Source organism: Camelus dromedarius, chromosome 19, assembly GCF_036321535.1.
Source record: "Camelus dromedarius isolate mCamDro1 chromosome 19, mCamDro1.pat, whole genome shotgun sequence".
In the NCBI taxonomy this organism is placed as follows: domain Eukaryota; kingdom Metazoa; phylum Chordata; class Mammalia; order Artiodactyla; family Camelidae; genus Camelus; species Camelus dromedarius.
Window position 1 is genome coordinate 34,400,653 of NC_087454.1, and position 21,637 is coordinate 34,422,289.

General features: G+C 42.2%; 1 protein-coding gene and 1 long non-coding RNA gene across 2 annotated transcripts in view; one reads left to right on the plus strand and one right to left on the minus strand.

Moving 5' to 3' along the window:
* LOC135318586 (uncharacterized) overlaps positions 1 to 21,637 on the minus strand; it is an 85,939-nt gene that overhangs the window by 47,207 nt on the left and 17,095 nt on the right. The window contains exons 2-3 of the long non-coding RNA XR_010376753.1: positions 19,743 to 19,860; positions 15,464 to 15,609 (exon numbers count right to left, since the gene is read on the minus strand). This is a non-coding gene — a long non-coding RNA (uncharacterized LOC135318586). The remainder of the gene's footprint in view (positions 1 to 15,463; positions 15,610 to 19,742; positions 19,861 to 21,637) is intronic.
* On the plus strand, positions 2,972 to 5,964 carry IL17A (interleukin 17A). The gene is made up of 3 exons (XM_010992380.3): positions 2,972 to 2,998; positions 4,315 to 4,517; positions 5,727 to 5,964. Exons 1-3 carry the CDS (start codon positions 2,972 to 2,974, stop codon positions 5,962 to 5,964), a joined length of 468 nt encoding a protein of 155 aa, XP_010990682.1.

The window sequence follows — 21,637 nt, forward strand, 5'->3', positions numbered from 1 at the left end:
TGCAAACAAATGGCATGCAACACTCTAGAAATAATGCATGAACAGCTGTGTCCCAGAGAGAAACCAGCCACACAAAAGCAATCTGTGAAGACCCATGTTGCATAAAACTCAACAGGAGGCACCATGGGAGTAACACACTGGCACTGAAGGATGACAGTAAAATCTAAAATTGGAAATAAACATATGTCTAAAACATACTTTTTCCAGCCAAAGAAAACACAACACAAGACAAAGAAAAGTTACTAGAGAGGTAGGTGTAAGCTCCGTATTATATGAGAGCTGCTCATTCCAGCTAAAGTGATCAGGAGAGACCTCCAGGACTAGAAGACACATTTGAACAGGATTTGGAAGGACAAGGGGCATTATTTTGATAAACTGAGGGCAGGAAAGGGCATTTCAAAGACAGTACCTAACAGAAGCCATGTAGGCGTTATAGATCTTTCTTCACTCATGATGGGATTACATCCCAATAAACCCAATAAATTGAAAATATCATGTTTTATACACTTAATCTCCAAGCATCATGGCTTAGCCTCGCCTACCTTAAATGTGTCCAGAACACTTACATTAGCCCACAGTTGGGCAAAATCATCTAACATAAAGCCTACTTTATAATAAAGCGTTGAACATCTCATGGAAGTTACTTAATACTGTACTGAAAGAGAAAAATAGAATGGCTGTCTGGATCCAGGTAGTTGTAAGGCTATTGGTCATTCACCCTCGTAATCACGTGCCTGACTGGGAGCTGCTGCTCACCGCCTCTGCCAGCATCCCGAGAGAATACTGTACACGTGTAAATAGCCTGGGAAAAGATCAAAATTCAAAATCTGAACCATAGCTCCTCCCGAAGGCATATCACTTTTGCACCATTGCAAATTCAAAAAATTGTAAGTCGAACCATCGTAAGTTTCAGGGACCATCCATAGAAGGAGGACCATCAGGTTCCCACGAGCCCAGGTCACTGAGTGTGGTGGGAGGTGAAGCTATAAAGGTTGCAGATCTCAAATACACATTCAAATACTAACTCAAATAGGAATCCAAATGCTAAGGGGTTTGCATTTTGTTCTGTAGGCAAGAGAATGGGACAAGAAAAGGCACAATCAGAGCCCTGCTTTGAGGATCACTGTTGCTGGAATGGTTGAAGGCGGGTGGAGGGCAGTGATTGGGAAGAGCAAAGGTGGCTATTAAAATAGTCCAAGAGGGTGAGAGTCTGAGTTAGAGGAATGGCAGTGGGTCTGGAAATAAGGAGTAGAAATGAGAGACTCAGCAGCTTGTGAGATTGCTACTTGCTCCCATGTAGCAGAGGGACAGGAGAGCTCTCAGCGACCCCCTGTCCTCAAGGGTGGATGATGCTCTCAATACCAGAACCAAGGAAATCAGGAGACGCTGCCTCCCACTTCCTCTTCCATCTATGCCTGCTTCGCCAGTCAAGGTCATCTACCATCGCCACTGAGCTGCAGCTGCTCGTGGTCTTCCTCCCACATCAGTCAGGGTCTACCCATCCAGGAAAGTAAAGCTCACTTCAGGCATTTGCAACAGACAAAATTTCATGCAAGGAACTGGTTACCATGATGGTTGAGACTGGCATCAGCCAGAGGCTACCACCAAGACTGGAAGGAAAAGGGAGCAGGTGGTACCCCAGGAGACAGTGGAAGACCTTATTCTCCCCCACTTCCTTCTCCCCACTCCCACTCTTACCATCCGATTTCCCTTTGGCCAAACCCAGCTGAAAGCCAGCTGACAGTGGAGCCTGAGTAAGGAGCCAGCAGGGTCTGTCCTCTGAGACACACAGTAGAGCAGGGCAAGGAAGCCTAGACCTTGGGACAAATGGGCCCAAGACCCAGCAGATTTCCTCTGTACCCAGCTGTTGACTAAGAACTGCTGGTCAGTGCCCCTGCGTCCCATGCATGAGATCCTAGCTGAGAGGACCCTCACTGGGGCAAAGGGGCAGAGATGGGGGGACACGGAGCCAGCCACGCCTGCACCTGCTCATGCCTTTGTCCTTGGGCTCATCCTCAATGGCTCTGAGGAGGAGCTGTTCTCAAGGACCTGAAATCCAAGCTCACTTCACTCAGAGACAAGGAAGGAGGGAACCGTTTCCTCCACTTTCCTTCTTACCCACCATCCCTCCTCCCTTTTCCTGCCACCATTCTCTGTTCTCCATTGCCCTCCTTTTCTCTACCCCCACCACCCTTCTTCAGACTGTACTTCCATTTTCAATTCCTCCCTTCGTCCACCTACATCTTCTCACCCCTTCTTCCTCCTGAAGAAGAGCATGAGGTAACAAGTTGCTTGGTAACATGCAGTGTTAGACATGCCTTTGATGGTGAATCTCATGTCTCTGGAGCCTAATCAATTGTTCCTCGAGCAGAGTAGACATTCCACAAAGCAATAATGTATCCTGTCATCATTAAATTATGTCTGCACTTTTTTTTGTTTACTATGGCGAGAACTTGGGTAGCTTCTGGAATGGTCTCCACCACATCTGGCTAGGGGATCTGGTGAGGCAAGGAGCTACCAAATAAGAAATCAAGGCATATGACACCACAAGATTTGAAAGTTATGTCAAACTTTCATTTCCCCACAAGCCATTAAAATAGAAGGTATCTTTTACAGCAGCTCATGGGTGCCCATAAATAAATGATTTATGTGTCTCTGCTCAGCTTCTGACAAGTAACAGTTCCTTGAAGGCTCAAAAGAGGACAGTCTTTAGAAATGTGAATTTTTGTCCTTCCCATTTTCCTTCAGAAGCAGGTAATACCCGTCATGAAGGGGAGGTTCTTCTGTGACCTCATTCGGGGATGGAACTTTTAACCAAAATGGTGTCACCCCTGAACCCACTCCGACACGCCAACGTAAATGACCACAGAAGGAGCAGAGCCCTATAAAAAGAGAGAAGGCAGCGCTACACTTTATCCATCTCGCAGCAAACACAGGCTCATCCATCCGCAGTTAACGGGGAGAAACTACCATGGCTCCTGGAAGACCTTCATCCGCGGTGAGTCCTGCACTAATGTGTGATGCTCTTGTAGGTTTGGACCAGATGATATTTCCGTACTGTAGGCATGAAATTCTGGACTCTTAACTATGGAAATCCAAGAATACTGTATAGATAGGATGGGAAATGAAACCTTTGATAGATACTTGTCATTGTATAGCATTTTCAAGAACTGGTACACATCAGTTTGAAAGTTGAGATTAAAACTGAAAGATAACTATACTGGGGCTAAACCACACAAGAAGTGTCACGTGATGCTGGGCAGTAAAAAAAAAAAAAAGCATGTTTATTGCAAATCTGTTTTGCTGAGTACAAGGGATTTAATATCATTCTCCCGCCACATTTTTCTTTTATCAAAATAAGATGGGTCAATATCCTTGAGGATGTAATAAGTTGTGGCAGTGACTTTTCTTTCTATTATCCTATTATTATACTATAGTCTTGGTACATAACCCTTTTTATCCTAATTAGATGCATGTATAGCTGTGGCTTAGAGTAAATGGTCTTTATATTTTTACTTCTTTTTTTTTTCTTTTTCGGGGGAAGGGGAGGTAATTAGGTTTATTTATTAATCTTAATTTTCTTTTTTAATGGAGGTACTGGGGATTGAACCCAGGACCTCATGCATGCTAAGCATGCACTTTACCACTGAGCTATTCTGCCCCCTTATATTTTTAAAATTTCAACTTAAAGTATCGTTTTTGAAACCCAATTTGCTTACAGAATCAATATGTGTAAATTTAGAAAAACTGGAAAACATACCTAAGAAAACACAAGGGGGATCCAGTTTTTGTTAGATGTTTGCCAGTGGTACCAACAGAATTTCTAACATCAATACTGATACTACATGAATTTTCTACAGCCTCTTCTTCTAAGGTGCACATCTGACTTCACACAGGGTTTGACAGAATGCAATGAGAAAGATCAGTGGCTCAGGAGGGCATTTCTTCCTAGAAAATCAAGGTCATTTTCATCCCAATGACCTGATAACAATGCACGTACCGACTGGATGATGACTTGCCATTTTTACTAAAATTACTGCTAGCCAATGAATAATGTGGCTTTTTTAAGTCAAAAAAAAAAAAAAAAGAAGAAGAAGAAGAAGAATGCTCAAGACTGGTAAAAAACTCCATGGTCCTAATATTATTTTGGTCATCTAACCAGTTTTTCATTTAACTGATCTGAAAATTTAGCATAGATTGTCCTGGAACGTAGTGTGTTCTCCACGATCAGCGATACAATCGTCACCGCAATTTTTTAACAAAAACCAGGCGGCACTAATCGAGTCTCCCACCTCTGTCTCCTTCCCCACTCAGTTCCAGTTACTGCTGCTGCTGCTGGGTCTGGCGGCAGTGGTGAAGGCAGGAGCCATAATCCCACAGAGCCCAGGATGCCCGATTACCGAGGACAAGAAATTCCCTCAGCACGTGAAGCTCAACTTGAACATCCTTAACCGGAACACGAATCCCAAAAGGCCCACCGATTACTATAAACGGTCCACCTCACCTTGGACTCTACAGTACGTAAGAACCCCAGATACAATCTCTGCATTCTTCTACAGAATATGCATCAGACTGCCAGTTAAATCACCTTGAGAATTATATTACTCACACAGAATCATTAGTCAAACCTGGACGGGCCACTGTGCAAACCACTGATTCTCAAACTTTCATTCTACAGGCTTCTTTGATAGAGCACAGGACACCCCCTCCCCCATGACACCTGTTCTTGGTTCTCATTGTCCCTGACACCAAAAACCCACCAAATTAATGGTGGTCACCCCAATATTCATGATACCCCATTTATCATAGGAGAGTAGACCTTGAATTCTCTTTACCAGAGCAACCATTGAGAAGATTTGTTGAAAATAACTATTAATTAACTGGGGGTTTTCGCACTTTTTAAAAATCATACTAGCACTGGGAAAATATAGCTTGAACCCCAGTGGAGGAAAGATCATGCTGTGCATTTCCACCTCTTTTTGAGTTAAGTCTTGATCTACACCCCCTCAGATTTATATTTGCTGTGCCCTTAGTATATCTAGTATTTAGACCCCATGAATGATTAAATACAAAATGTATTTTGATAGTCTGCTTTTAGGCAAATAAGCCTCAGTGATGCGGCGCCTACAGATTCACCTGATTGTAGGGTTTCTTGTTACTTCTACTTATTAATAACAGTTCAAGTACATCAATTCAAAAGTCAAAGCAAATTATTCGCTCAGCTGGAGGACAGAGAGAGGTTACTGAGGAGCTTACGATTTTGTTTCCAGCGCTTCATGTCAGCCTGTTTCATGAACGTGCTGTTAGGTGAAATTCTGATGCATTCCCTGTTTCAAAGACACGCTTCATTATGTAATGTTAACAGTTATCTCCTTCCTAGATGATTCCCTTAGTCTTTTTTTTTTCATTTATCAAATGTACCCTAAAAAGAGTATCCTTTGTATCAAACTTAAATCCTTTCCATAGTTTCAGTCTCTTATTTTGTTTATTCCTCAAAGAAATTGGGAGAAACTAATCATTGTCTTCTTTTCTACATTTCATATGCTTCGAAATCTAAGTTTTCTCCCAAACAACTTCTTTTCAGGATAGTAACAAACAGCACTTAGGGGATTCGCAATGCCTATAATTTGTCACCCTGTGAGTTTGCCTACCTTTGTTTATTCCTGTTTGATTTCCTCTGCTTTACCAGGAATTCACTTTCTTCCTGGCTTTTGTCTCCCCTGCAGCCGCAACGAGGACCCCGAGCGGTACCCCTCTGTGATCTGGGAGGCCAAGTGCAGCCACTCGGGCTGTGTCAACGCTAAGGGGAAGGTCGACCACCACATGAACTCCGTCCCCATCCAGCAAGAGATCCTGGTCCTGCGACGGGAGCCTCAGCACTGCCCACACTCCTTCCGGCTGGAGAAGATGCTGGTGGCCGTGGGCTGCACCTGCGTCACCCCCATTGTACGCCATGTGGCTTAAGAGCTTTTGGCCTGAACCTCCCCACCCACTCCCCCTCCACCAAATCAGTTAGGCTTTCTGAGGAGTAGACCCAGCCCCTTTTCTGACCAAACTCACCACGGTTCTTAAAGTTGTTCAGCCAATGGAAGTTCCAGAGGGAACACTTTGGTGCAGAGGTGGAATCTGAACCATTTTTCCCTTTCCCCAAGGAGGAGGTTTTAGACTGAGTATGAATTTGCTTCTTGTTGGCTTTTCTAATGGCTTTAAGTTATTTATGTATTTAATAGGCCCTGAGATAACTTTGGGTCATAAGATTCCATTTTAATGAATTACATACCTTATTTTTGTATTTTTTAAGACAAGATTCCAGATTTGGGAATTTTATTATTTAAAAGGTTAAAAAACCTCTATTTATATGAGCTATTTATGGATCTATTTATGTTTCTTCAGTCTTTAGAGAAAGGTGAGGTAGCATGAGTATCTGTTCTGCCTCAGGAAATCTTAGGATTAAATTCTTAGTTTGTACTGCCTATGTTCATAGGATTTTCTCATTGTCTCTTAGGAGTACACGACATGATTGAAAAGAAAGACTAAACCTCGTTTCATATTTATTAACTTAATTTTGTAAATTGTTGACGTTTCACAAGAGAGACGGCAAGTCTAATTTTGCTCTGTTAAACTCCTGTGATAAAACCAATTTGTACCAATAAAGTTTGAGAAGAAAATTTGTTTCCTTGATTTTTTTTCTCATTAAAAGTCTTGCAGCAAGCTCAGCTCTTTCTCAGTTGGAAGAGCATGCCAATTTGTCCACAGAGCAAAACAAAACATGCCTTTGAGTAAAAACATCCTCCACCCACCCCAAGTCCAAGTCGCAATTTTACTCTATTCAAGTCAACAGAGAACAGAGGCTCTCACGCTATTAAGCCAACACTGTGGACACAAGCATGCTGGAACGGATTAAGCAAATGAAAATAATGGGAAAATGATGTGTCATTATTGAAGATCAGTTTACCACAGACTCACAGGCATAGAAAACAAGTTTATGGTTACCAAAGGCGAAGAGGGGGAGGGATAAATTAGGAGGGATAAATTGTACCTGGGATTAACAGGTACAAACTACTATATATAAAATAGATAAACAACAAGGTCCTAATGTATGGCACAGAGAACATACTCAATACCTTGTAATAGTTTATAATGAAAAGGAATATATATATATATATATATATATATATATATATATATATATATATATAACTGAATCACTATGCTGTACACCTGAAACTAACACAACCTTGTAAACCAACTGTACTTCAATTTAAAAAAAAATGTTGTTTAAAAAAAAATCATACAGAGGGGGAAAAAAAAGACCCTCCCAAAAATATGACCTGAGTTTGGAAAGGAAGGAGGAAGTACTGGGAGGAAACACTGTTTTCAGACTAGATGGCCAGTGTCTCCCATGAAGATTCATGCCACCCAGAGATCAAGAAATGAACCCTTTTCTCTTGCTCGAGCCACACCCCTAGGACACCCCCTCCTTTCCCTCGGCACTCCAGGACACAGAAAAGAGCCACTGGGGCAAAACAAACTTCAAATATGAGAAAAGTTCAGCCCAAGTAAAATAAAAACTGAATGTATTCAATTTCAGAGTAGTTTCAAGTTTCGAGTCATAATCATGTTCCCTCGTCACAGCCCAGTGTCTTGTCTCGCCCTACTTCTGGACGCCGCTGAGAAGTCTCGGGCTGGTATCCTGAGCTCCCTGCTTCTCGAAGACCATCCTCTGCACTCTTTCATTCTTCAGTCCCATCCAGAGGCACGTGGCTTTTCTCCGTTTCTTTTACAGTTCCAAACCCAGGGGCCAACGTCTCCAGCCCCTGCGCCTCCCAATGTTCTGTGCATGGAGATCTTGAGTCTCATGGCCATTCCTATCATGGTCTTCATCCACCAGATCCCTGGGCAGCCTCCATGCATGGTTTCCCACAGCCTTTATGCCTGGAAACCTCGCCCCAAAACCCTGCTGTTCACTTCCCAATCTTCCTTAAATGGTGGAGGTGAAAATAAAAATGAGTTTTTGTTTTGGGATGGAGGGCAAAAAAGAGCAACTATATCCACTGTTGTGTTCCATGATTTCCCATCAGACTGTATTTCTGGGAATTTTGTGGGTGGCAAGAGGCAGCTGCCTTCCAAGTCTCTTCTCCCATGATATGTGTTGCTTTTATTCTTCTTTATTTAAAAATTGTATTCATTTTCCCCAGTTAGCACCATCATTCACCCACTGTCTCCACTAGAAACCTCTGAGGCATCCCCGGCTCTTCCTTCTCTCCTGCACTCCTGACACCCACACATGAGCAAACTCATTACATTTCACTTCCTGAAAGCTCTCAAATTAACCCTGTCCCTGCTCATCTTCGTTCATCTTTGCTCATTGCTCTCCTGCTGATGGAACAGTTCCCTACACGTCCCTGCTGCTGCTGCTTCTGCCCCCTCAATCCATCCTCCAACCTCCATTTCTGGCACAAAAATCAGATGTGACAAACGCACCCTCAGTCACCTGGCCCGTCCTGGTCCTCCTTTATCTCATGCTGCTTCCTCCTGGGTGTGTCACTCACAGTGAAGTCCCTGTTGTGTCCACCCTGCTGATCTTGACCTCACTGCCTGTGTCATGCAGTCCCCTCTACCTAGAGCCACCTTCTCCCCTCCTCTACTCCCCTCCTCTACTCACACCCTGCTGTTATGATCTGAATGTTTGTGTCCCCCTCCAAAATTGATATGTTGAATTCAAACCCCCAAAGTCATAGGATTAGGCGGTGGGAACCCTTGGGAGGTGATTAGGTCATGAGGGCAGAGACTTCATGAACCGGATTAGCGCCCTTATAACGGAGGCCCCAGAGAGCTCCCTCACCCTTTCTGCCAGGTGAGAGTGCAAGTAGCCTTGGACCCAAAAAACAGCCCTCACTCAGCTGTACTGGCACCTTGATCTCAGACTTCCAGAACTGTACGAAATAAATTTCTGTTGTTTATAAGTACCCAGTATGTGGCATTTTGTTAGAGCAGCCCTAATGGACTAAGACACTGCCCTCCCCATTCTGCCCAACCCCCACTGCTCTACTGATGCTTTAAGACGCTGCACAGGTATCCACCTCCTTTAAAGAGCCTTCCCGGACCCCTTAATCCAGCAGTCCCAGATTAAGCCTCTCTCTTCTGGGCTCCAAAAGCACTGTAGGTATCATTTATCACTACTCTGACATATAAAATTGGCTTTTAGCTAGTTTGCGGTCCCCTGAGAGCCAGCCCATCAGCACCTGATCTGGCATGCAGTAGTCAGTACTGAAGTAAACCTTGAACCAATCGCAGAGACACCTCAAAGTCAACAGAGGCAAAATGAAATGCACGAGCTCTACTCCCCAACTAGCTTCTCTACTGCCTTCTGTATCTACTCAAAAGACATCACCTGCTCATCTGAGCAAGAAACCTGGATTTCTGCCACTCACTCCCTTCATCCAACCAGTAGACAAACCCCTCATCTGCCATCATGTGTCCTCTCCCTCCTCCCTAACTCCAGAGTCACGCGTACCGTTGCACTGTACTGTGACCCCAACTGGCCTCTTTGCTGGTCTTCTTTATAATTCAGTGTCCCTTACACTTCTGGGGAGTCTAGTCAGTGTGTAATTAAGAGCTGTTGCAACAGACAAAGCTCAAATAAACAAGGTTTCTTCCTCATTCATGTTACAGTCCACCAGGGATCCTCAGGGAGCCCGGGTCCACTCAGACATTCAAGGACCCCAGTGGACAGAGGTTCTGTCTTCTTGTAGCTGAACTAGAACTGCACTGCCCCATCCAGCAGCCACCAACCTCATGTGGCTACTGAGCCCCTGAAATGTGGCTTGTCCCAAGTTGTGTTAGAAGTGTAAAATACGTACTGATTTCAAAGGGTTTTTTTTTTTTGTTATTTTCAAAGGTAATTCTTTGCAAGAGCTCAATTATTAGTTGTGAGGGTCATAATTTCAATGTGTGGCTCACACAGAGAGGGTGCTAACAGTATTCTCTGCATGCATATTTCCTAAGAACAAAGCATGAACAGTCTTATTAGAGACAGGCAGTGTACACGATATTAGGGGGATGGTGAAAATATTCTTAATATTTTGAGGGAGTTGGTGCAGTGGAACACCAAGATACTTGTTTCTCATTCTGGCTCCTTAGTTCTGGGGGTTCTGATATTCTCTCTTTTTTTTTTGAAATTGATATGCAATTAACATATAACACTGTATTACTTTTAGGTGCACAGCATAATGATTATATATATATATATATATATATATATAAATGATCACCACAATAAGTTTAATGTCTATCATCACATTTAGTTACAACTTTTTTTCCTTATTATGAAAACTTTTAAGATCTACTCTCTCAGCAACTTTCAAATATACAAAAATAGTGCTGTTAACTATAGTCAATGCTATACATGACAGCCCCGGGACTTATTTATCTTATGACTGGAAGTTTGCACCTTCTGACCATTTTCACCCATTTCAATATTGTTTGAAATGTAAAAAATCTGGTTAGATTTATACTGATAAACAATGAAGTGATAATAGGTGTGATATGATACCTCATTGTGGTTCTGATTTGCATTTCTCTAATAATTTGCAGTGCTGAGAATCTTTTCATATTCCTGTTAGCTATCTGCATGTCTTCTTTGGAAAAATGCCTATTCAAGTCTTCTGCCCATTTGTTTAATTGGGTTTCTTTTTATATTAAACTGTATGAGCTGTTTGTGTATTTTGGACATTAACCCCTAGTCGGTCACATCATTTGCAAATAGTTTCTCCCATTCTGTAGGTTATGTTTTCATTTTGTCGATGGTTTAACTTTGCTGTGCAAAAGCTTTCAGGTGTAATTAGGTCCCATTTATTTTTGCTTTTATTTCTTTCTTTTTCTGATCCAAGAAAATATTCCTATGATTTATGTCAAAGAGTGTTCTGCCTGTGTATTCTTCTAGGGGTTTTATACTTACAGGTCCTACATTTGGGTCTTTAAACCATTTGGAGTTTATTTTTGTATTTGGTGTGAGGGAGTGTTCTAATCTCATTGTTCTTCCTGTGTCTGTCCAGTTTTCCCAACACCACTTGTTAAAGAGACTATCTTTTCTCCACTGTATATTCTTGCTTCCTTTTTCACAGATTAATTGACTGTAGGTGTGTGGGTTTATTTCTGGGCTCTCTGTTCTGGCCCATTGATCCGCATGTCTGTGTCTGTGCCAGCACCACGGTTTAAATTGCCATACCTTTGCAGTATAGTCTGAAGTCTGCGAGGGTTATAGCTCCAGCTTTGTTTTGTTTTGTTTTTTCCAAGTATGCTTTGGCAATTCAGGGTCTTTTGTGGTTCCAATATAAATTTTAGGATTCTTTGCTCTAGTTCTGTGAAAAGTGTCCTGGGTATTTAATAGAGATCGCATTAAATCTGTGGATAGCTTTGGGTAGTATGGCCATTTTAATATTAATTCTTCCAATCCAAGAGTATGGGATATCTTTCAATTTCTTTGAATCATCTTCAATTTCCTTCATCAACGTTATATAGTTTTCAGAATAAAGGTCCTTCACCTCCTTGGTTAAGTTTATTTGTAGGTATTTTTTTCTGATATGAGGGGCCATTTAAATGGGATTGTTTTTTCTGACATTTCATTATTAGTTAATAGAAACTCAACAGATTTCTGTGTGTTAATCTTGTACCCTGCTATCTTGCTGAATTCATTTATCAGTTCTAATAGTTTTTGGGTGGAGACTTCAGGGTTCGAATTTGGTTTTTAAAAAATCTAACCATATTCTGGCAATAAGACATATCCCTAAAACCAAATAACATAGAAAGTTTAAAAATGAAAGGATAGATAAGAAATATATCAGGCAAATGCATACCAAAAGAAATCAGGGATGATATTATAAGAAAAAATAAAATTCAAGTGGTGTTTACAACTAACTGTTCACAGTTACAGATGTCTTTGTTCCTTCTCCACTCCCGATGCTTCACTTGACTAAAAATAAATAAGAAAGAGTAAAATTCAGAAACATTAAATACAAAAAAAAGTCCCCTTACTTGGATAGAATTTAGAATAATATTGAAAACTAGAATAATATTGGAAAAAATAAGTTGCTAAAATTTATGCACAGGCATAGGATAACATTCAAATATATAAGTCAAAACAACTTTAAAAATGCAGACAAATGGCCCAATCAGATGATCTTTTAATGAAACTCAGAGTCCAGAAATGTACCCACAAACACCAAACTTCCAATCAGCTTTTATCTTAATCTCAAGCAGAACAGACATCTAAGAAAAATCCCTCTAACATCGAAGACATCAAAATAAACAAACAGAAAATAGCAATTAGGAGGAAACAGAAAATATGCAGAAAGAAAACCATTCAAAAAATCTAAGAAATATCCTCAGAAAAGATAGTGTGTCCATGATAGCAAAATAGGATACTACTTTAAAGAGAAAACTGCAGAGGGGGTGAAAGGAAGATGCGCTGGGAATTAAAGTCATGATAGCAGAGAGAACGCCATCAATAGAACGCTAGAAGAGAAAGCTGACAAAATCTCAAGGAAATAAAGCATCTGGACGAGCAGATGCGTCCCAAATACAACTCTGCACTGGCTTCTGGGGGCAGCTGGCCAGCTCTGCCTCACGGTCCCCATCTTACAGCTCCCAGGGTTTCTCCAGGTGCTCCTGCAAATTCAGGGAAGCTGAAGCCAGACCATGACCAAGATATAGGAGTGGCCTTGGCTCCCGGGAGCCTCCCCTGACTTGCTGAATTCATTTATCAGTTCTAATAGTTTTTGGGTGGAGGCATCATTCCCCTGACAGTGGGAATGATGCCTCCCACCTTCAACCAAGTTTGTGTTTGCCACAACTTAGTTTGCTTTCCAAAACTAAGCAATCTATCATTCAGGGGTAGATTTGTATCAGTGTGATACAATCGTAGAAAAGAACAAGAAAAGCCAGCATAGTCGTTTCTAGACCGAAAAGAGGGGGAGGAGAGGAACACGTGGGCTTCAAGTTCTAGCAATGTTTCACTTCTTATCTTGGGCAGTGAATGGAGTTGCTGATGTTTCAATTTTGTTTGTTCTTATTTATTGCTTATTTAATGCTTTAAATTGTACACATACATTTTATTCATTCTTTTGCATATACGATGCATTTCACAATTAAAAGTTTTTAAAAGATATAAAAAAAAAAAGAAAAAAGATAGACTCAGCTACACAAAACTATAAACCTTCAATATGTTAAAACATTAAACTGAAAGGCAAACAACAAACTGAGAAAATATTTGTCACAAATACCACAAGAGGTTAATGTGTGGACTATGACCTGCGTACTAGTCACACTCCCACCTCCAGGCCTTTGCTCCTGCTGTTCCCTCTGCCTGGCAAGTCACTGTTCCCCTGAGAGCCTCATGAACTTCCTTCCCCTTATTCGTCTTTGGGCAAATGTCACCGTCTCAGTGGAGGCAGCTCTGAGCACCCTGGCACTCCCTCCAACGTCCCTGATTCATTTTTCTCCACAGCACTCACCTCCTAATACACTATTTCACTTATTTATTCTGCTTTCCTCTATCTCCTCACTAGACTGAAAGCCCCCTGCAGGCAGGAACGTTTGCCTGCCTTGTTCAATGCTGCATCCCCAGGGCCTAGAGCAGTCTGCCACCTTGTACGTGTTCACTGGAGGTTTGCTGACCGAATGATTATGAAAAGCTCACGTTAATTGGTAAGACAAGCATGAGAACATTGGCCCAAAGGATGGAAGGCATAAACTGATGACATAATAAGGCATCAAAATGACTTTGAAGCACATACAGAAATATTTACTATCACTAACAATCAAATAAATTCACATTAAACAATGACCTATCTTTTGCCTATCAAATTAGCCAAGTTTATTTTCTTAACTAGAATAGCGTTGGCAAGAAGGTGCTAAATTGAGCAATTATTCACTGCTAATTAGTGTAAACAGATACAACATTCTGAAAAGCACTTTATAACTGCATTCCAGAACCTCAAAGATATTCATATCTTTGGACCACTCTCTACTCTTCTAGATAGTTATCAGAGCAAAATAATTTTAAAATATATCAACAAAACTGTGTACAAAACTATCATAGTTTATCACAAATATCATGAAACATTTTTAAATGTTTAAAATGTAGTATAAATACTTGGATAAAAATTAGTATGTGAAAGATAAAATAATTCAACCATTGAAAATAAGATTTTAAAAAATCAGGGAGGAAATACTGGGAATACAGGAATTTAAAATACTAACAGGAACCACTCTGGGTCATGGGAAGTGGATAATTTTCATGTTTTCTTTATAATTTCTGATTTTAAATGAACATCTATTTCTTTTCAAATGAGGGTGACTTTATGATCTGAAAAGCTGGCAGCTTTAACAATAATGGTTGTTTGGTCATTTGAATAAGTCATTGCCATTTTTAATGAAACACTATAATGAATGGAAAATATGAGATTATATGAAAATGGCTCTAAGAAAGAGTCAACATCTAAAACTTGGAACCATAAAATAAAATAAAATAAAATAGTAAAATTAAAAATAAGATGATAAAGTAAAATAATAAAATTAAAATAGGATGATAAAATAAGATAATAAAATAAAACTTAAGAATGGAGGCCACCATGATCACAGCCATTGCACCCCCTTGTGGCAGGAGCACCAAGGAGGGAAACAGTAAGGTAAGAGTCCACTCTAGCTGGAAACAACTATAAAATCCAGCAAATGATACACTCTAAAAGCAAAGCTCCATATTCAACACATCAGGAGAAACATCTTACCCACACAAAGCATCACTGAAATAAACATATGCTCCCATCCTTTCTGTGCTGTTGGGTTCGTTCCCCGGGGCTGAGACCTGCAGCCACAGGACTGTGTTCTACAGCACTGACAAGTGGCCGTTCGTCTTGAAGGGCTCACTAAGTCCGCTTGGGGGCATAAAGGAGCCAAATGAACTATTTCTTGATCAGTTTAGTCATCACTGACACATCGCCATCATTTACTCAGACTTGTGGGATCTCAGATGGAAAATAAACTCATCAGGATGAAAAACAAGTTACAGTGGCAGTTTAGGTGGAGGTAGGGAAACAGGAGGAAATTGAGTTCAGATGCTTTTAAATATTGAAGTGTCACAAATTGAAATGCTAAGATAATAATAGTAGTTTTCCACCACTCACACTGGGGAAGAGTTTTGAATATTACAACACCCCCTCTAATCAAGCTTTCCCTCCCATCATTCCCCCAAAACGGTTCCTGTCACCCAGCCCAGGACAATTTGTTGTCAAATTCCATTGTCGTTTCTCAGCCTTCATCTTAATCCACCTCTCGGCAACACTTAACACATAGAACCATTCCCTCCTTCTTTCTTTTCCCCTCAGCTTCCTTGACTGAGCTTCCTGCAAGCAAGTTTGCTCCCGGTCACCACCTTATCTCCAAATATGGCTCATACCCTCACCTGTAACCACGGTGCACCTGGCTGGACGTCATGGTGGAGGAACACCTACTTTCCCAGAGTCTCTGTTGTCGAGTATCTTGGGCTCTGAAAGATGCTTCTAGTGTCCACAGAGATGTCCTGTCTTGTAGACCCACAGCAGACTTGCCCTGCACAAAATTGTGAGTGAGATGAAATCTGGCTTCCCCTTGGTCCATGTAATGATTTTTTTTCCACAGCTGCTTTCTCAACAGGCTCCCACTACCATTCCCCTGACTCTGACCATATTTCCAAAGGGAAAACACATCAAGACAGGTGGTCTCAGCGGGATCTGTGTGCCACTTCTGGGTGGGAGAAGAACTCAGGATGAAAAAGTGTAAACTTCAAAGTGTGAACATTTTCAGAATAGAGTCAATGATTTGGGAGCAATGAGAACATTTAAAATTCAAACTGGCATATGCAATATGAGACCCAGGGAGGCTGTTCCTGGGTTTATAATAGGGAAGAACAAATCTGACTCCATATTGGATCTGTTTCTTTTACTTTAAACTCTGTATTCCGTTGTTTTTACTACAAGCTCATCACTAAAGGGATGTTGCCTATACGCTTAAAGTACACATAATGGCCCTTGTCTGGGAGCCCTGCCTTCCAGGTGATGAGCGTTAAGCTAATATACCTTTGTTCAGCTCACAGGAAACACCCTGCCCAGGCCCACCCAGGAACGTCTGCAGGAAGGAAGAAATGAACACATCCTCTCTGGAGTCTGACCGGAACCAGGAACTGCTTAACGTTACTCCCTCCTCTTTCTGTGTAAAAGAAGGCTGAATTCTACCTCAGGCAAGGTGTTTCTTTGGGACACTCTTCCACTATCTTCTTGCTCTGCTGACTTTCCAAATGAAGTCACTATTCCTTGCCCCAAAGCTCGTCCCTCGATTTACTGGCCTGTTGGGCAGCGAATAGTATGAGCTTGGACTCGATAAGAGGTTCAAAAGTCATCCCTAAGTTTTCCTCTTCTCAACAAATCGGGCTTGCCATTTCCTCTCCATCCTGTTCTCAGCTGCTTTGCAGGAGGGTTTTTAACCCATACGAAGATATGAGTGACAGGCTTCAGGGTGACAGGTGTCACCACTCCACCAGAGGCAGCAGAGCTCGTGTGAATGAGCAGAACTCGCTTTCGCAGCCCTGGTCAGCACCCAGCCTCAGCTCCAGTACTTTTGTGACTTTAAGCCATTTTTCGGACGTCCCTAAACCATCCGGAACAGAAGGACAAGAACAGAAGCAACCCACAGGCTTGTTCCGAGTTACATGAGCGCGCTCATCACACTGGTAGCACGGTGATCCTACCCGGGGTGTAGAAAAGGCTCAGTTAACCTCAGTGATTTGCTGTTGTATTTGTTTTTTATGTCTGCTAGGCGACTGGCCATACTTTGCATTAAAGTGGCCAGGAGGAAATCCTGAGTCACCACTAGTGCCACGGGGGAGTTGGGACAGGGAGATGACCAAACCAAGAGGGGCTCAGACAGCAGGTGCCGCCCATCGCTGGGCTGGTTGCCGGGGTGCCCTTCCTCTCCTGCTGCAGAGGGCCCTCCGCTTGGGTTTGGGTTCCACTTGGGGGGTCAGTCTGCACCAGGGGTGCCACTCTCTGGCCAGCCCTAATGAAGCTCCCATGGGAGGAACTGGGAGATTCAATGTAATAATGTTTGTTTGTTTTTTTTTATCAGTTTGAAGAGTTTTCTCATTCTTTTGAGTATTCATCAGATGCTTCATCTGGGCATGTTTTTGATCTAGGCTCTTCAGCAACAAACAGGAAACAGAAGACCAGCTCCCTAGAAAAAATGGTGTCTGTCACCCCTTCTTCTTTCTTCTCTCCTTCTTCGTCCCCCTCCCCCATCCTCTCCCTCCCTCTTCCCGTCCCCCTCTCCCTTTTCCCTCTTCTTCTTTGTCTTCACCTTCATCTTCTCCTTCTTCTTCTGGGTTGCGTGTTTGCTGAAATAGAAGTTCTCCCACGAAGGGCAAAAGGCACAACTTCTCTAGAAGTTAGGGTGCATGGATAGGTCCATTTCACAACTTTTCTAAGCCTTAAACACTCTTCCCTTTGAAAGCCCACCACACATAAGGCCCAACCATAGAAATTCATGTGTATCCAACAATCAGCATGATTTATATATAATTATTTGAGTTGAATAAATTACAGCTGACTAATTGGACATGATACTTGATCCTGTGGAAGCACACACAACTACACACAACTTATTTTTGTTTTTTTCTTATCAGTCTCCTTTAGCATTTTGGAGCCAATTAATCCCTTTTTTTTTTTTTTTTTTTGCTTCTCAAACATTTTTTAGTCTCTAGAAAAGCCTTATAAACTTTGAGCACTGAGCCCTAGGGCTTAGAGGACAAAGAGCCCTGGCTGGATTAGGTTTAAGTCTCAGCTGCATCTCTTATTTAGCTGTGTGAGTTTGGGTAAATTGCTTTAAGTTCTCTGAGCCTTGAGAACCCTGTCAGTCAAATGAACCCACTCAGACATACTCAGCAAGCCCCGAGCCCAAGGCTTTCATAGAGAAGCAGCTTGATAACTAATCGTTTCTCCTTCTTTTCTCACTCAGAGTCCTATAGTGCACAGAGTCCCCAGCCAAGTTTCTCTGAACTAAACATAAAGTATGATACAGATTGAGATTGAAAAGCCTCTACGTGAAGACAGCACCCCTTCCTTTAAGTTCCAAGGCTCAGTCACTAAGGACTTCAAATGGACCATATGGAAGGAAGAGTCCACAGGAATAACAGTTTTTCATGGAAACATTCTTGTGTTTTTGTTCACTTCGACTCCCACACTTCAAACTTCACACTCTATGTTCTCCAACAACTCTGCCCTTGACATTCTGGGAGCATCCATCCTTGGGATGCAAATCTCAGACCTTCTGTGATCTTGTGTCTTAGCAGAAGGGGCTGTGAGGGGATCAAGGTGAATAAGAGAAGTGCATAGGTGGGTCGAGGCAGCCAGGGCTGGACCCAGATGGAGGCATCTCAGCATCGGTGCTGGAGAAGAGCTGGCAAAGAGGCAGAGAGCCGTTGCCTTTATCAACTGAAGGGCTTTTCATGGTTGTTCTGCATGAAGGCAAACCCAAATGTCCAAACACAGTTGACTTTTTTTTCCTTCTCAGATGTAACAACTGTCATTCATAAAGCCATGGATCAAATGCAATGTGGATCAACCATTTTAATTACTTAATTACACTGAATGCTTATTTGGAGCAAAACATCATGGTAGGAGCTATGGAGGCATTCCAGGATGAACAATGAGGTTCCTGTCCTCAAGGAATTGACAGTCTGATACGGTTATGGAGAGTGGGGTGGGGGAGATAAGTGGGAAGAAAGAACTGAGGTCTGATGGCAGGATATAGGCTAAATTAATGTGACAGATTACAAGTGTCAAAGACTTTCAAAAGAAAGGCACTTCACTTTTAGATAAGACCATCAGGGAAGGAAGAGGATATAGCTCAACGGTAGAGCATGTGCTCAGTATGGTCCTGAGTTCAATCCCCAGCACCTCCAATAAATAGATAAATAGACAAACAAAACTAATTACCTCTCCTCCTGCAAAAAAAAAAAAAAAAAAAAATTTAAAAGAAGTTCAAAAAAAAAAAGAAAAGACAGTCAGAGAAAGAGAGCTGTGCCTGGGAGAAGTTTCAGAGTAGCTGGGGAAAGAAGTGATAAAAGTAACTGAAGACTTAGGAAACTAAGGGACATGGCACGAGGTTTTCCTGTTTCTTTAGCCAGAACGGCACGTAGGAATCCAGGTTCAGAAGCTCAGAGCCTGCCGCAATAAGCACTTTGGGGGGCTGGTAGTAATGCGAACAAGAGAGGCCTGGAGGCTTCAAGGGTGGCTGCCTGTCCTTGTGACCCCTCACATCCTCAGGCACCCACTCTCACCAGGTGTACAATTCAGGGCAGAGCTGACAAGGCTGACTCTCAGAGCATGGAACTCACTGACGGTGATATAGGGGAAGCTCTTACACGTCTGTGGTTAAAGGCAAGCAGGCTTCAAAGGCTCCTATCAAAGGTGACCTGTATCTCACACGCTGCTAGGATGCCACCAGTGGGTCGCTTTCACGAGTTCCTGGAAGGAGTAACAGTACACAGTGCTTTGTGCACACCCAGATGTGTGCCAAATAGGCGTGAGGGCCATGGTGACAGTGATGGCAATAAAGATCTGCTCCTAAGCTAACATTTACTGAGGACACCTGTGCCACTGAGCCCACATTAATTACCGGGAAGACAAAAGTAAAAAGACTGGCTTATTCACCTTTATCTGCTCCGGGCCTTCCTGGAGGAGTAGGGCAGGCGTCTTACAGGATGATTACAAGGATAATTATCAAAGTTTATGTTGGAAGAAAGTTTGAATGGTCTTCCAGTCCATTGCTCTGTCAAGAGATAAAAGAAAGTAATATCATGAATGAGCGAAAACGTTATCAAAGTTAATTTTAAGGAACTTCAAATACAGACATATCACAACCCACTGATTATTATGCCAAAAGGCGAGAAGTGCTTCTTTCATCCAACTGAAATCTTTCTGTCTTGAATTTGGATCATGTTCCATTGTATAAAAATTCATTACAATTATTACCCCATCACTGGGGTCAGAATGCTAAGGGATATCAAAGAATAATAATAACCTTATTTTTTAGTTAAGAATAAAATGAACCCAGAAAATTGATTCAGGAATAAAGCAGTACTGGTCATAATGACATTGTATCACGATACAATAGTATGTTAAATTCTATTCAATGACTGCATATTGCAAGGTGGCATTACCCTTGTGGGAAGATCTGTGGAAATTTGCATGGCGCAAAGGGTACAAAGAAACCTTTGTCAGGAAGAATTCTGGAGCCACAAGCTTGAGTAGGGGTGAGGGGATAGGACCCTGTGAATAAACTGAGCGGTCAGCCTTAGCTCAGATTATAGTCAGGTCACCCAGAGTAACAAGAGAGTAGGCAGATCCAGGTATGCGGGTATATGTATGGGACTTGTTCTCTTCTGGTTGCTATTATTTTTTGAGTAAAAGAAGAAGCAAGGTTATCTACCAAGAGTGACGTTGGTGGAGGAGGAAGTGGAGGTTTGAGGAGTACGTTGATCAAGGTAGATTTAGAGATGAGGCGCGATAAACTGGTAACTGGCACCAAGAGACATGAGAAAGCATGAAATGGCCATGTGGGGAGAGGGGAGGAGAGCAGATGGACGTTTCAGCAGAATTACAGACACAACTGAGGTTAGCGGTCATACGTTTCAAGCGAGATTAGTCAGCAGGATTGTGGGTTTTCCTCCACCCACATTCAGCCATGTAGGTACAAGCACAAAAAGTGAAGACTTGGATATATCGGGGGTTGGGGTTTTACCAGTTGAATATGACCACGGAAGAGACACAAGGGACCAAGGTCATGTGGAAAAGGAGTGGTTATAATAACCGGCCATGGGACTTAGGTAGGCTAGGAAGGGAAATAAGGACATGGGGGCAAGGGACAGTAAACTGATTATAGGGTTTAGCAGGGGTGAGGGAGCAGATGACAAAGATTGTTGGAGTCAGGAGACTCGACCCTCACATCTAGTCACCAACGACTATTAATGTTTCCACTCCACTTGCATGTCACTAAGGTGCAGTTTAATCTCCTGCTAATTGATGTATCTGACTCCAGTCTAGCCTGGAGAGTGATGGAATTCATGACGCGCAGAGTGGCCAGTTTAGGGGATGGGGTGATGTGGGAGTGGAGGAGCAGTAGGTTTGGGTCTAGATCCTACGATGTGGTTTAGTGAGGAAGCAGTCAAGAGGAATGTCCAAGAGAGAATAAAACACTTGGCTGGAAGCTGATACCACCCCCCTTTAATACTACCTTGCATATAACAAATAGTTGCTGAATATGTTTGAAAAATGAAATTGAATGGATAAACGAATGCCATTCTCAGCATGGAGGAAGTAATTGAAAAAGACATGATTTTCCTAGGGAGATGGTAAGTAGTGGCAGTGGATCTGGTAAGAAAGAGTGAACTTGAGAAATATTGAGGATAAAATCAATAGGACTTGACAGGGCAGTTGGAGAGAAGGAAGCAGCAGTAGAGAAGGGTAAGGATGGCCGCCAGACTGCTGACTTGTTTGATGGGGTGGATGGAAACGCCCTTCAGTAAGACAAGGACTGGAAGGAAGAA

Bases quoted from the DNA above. Each gene is read 5' to 3' on its own strand.
- IL17A (XM_010992380.3), top strand. From the start codon at position 2,972: ATGGCTCCTGGAAGACCTTCATCCGCG. The intron at 2,999-4,314 runs GTGAGTCCTGCA...TTCCCCACTCAG, and splicing joins CTGGAAGACCTTCATCCGCG to TTCCAGTTACTGCTGCTGCT. The intron at 4,518-5,726 runs GTACGTAAGAAC...TCTCCCCTGCAG, and splicing joins ACCTCACCTTGGACTCTACA to CCGCAACGAGGACCCCGAGC.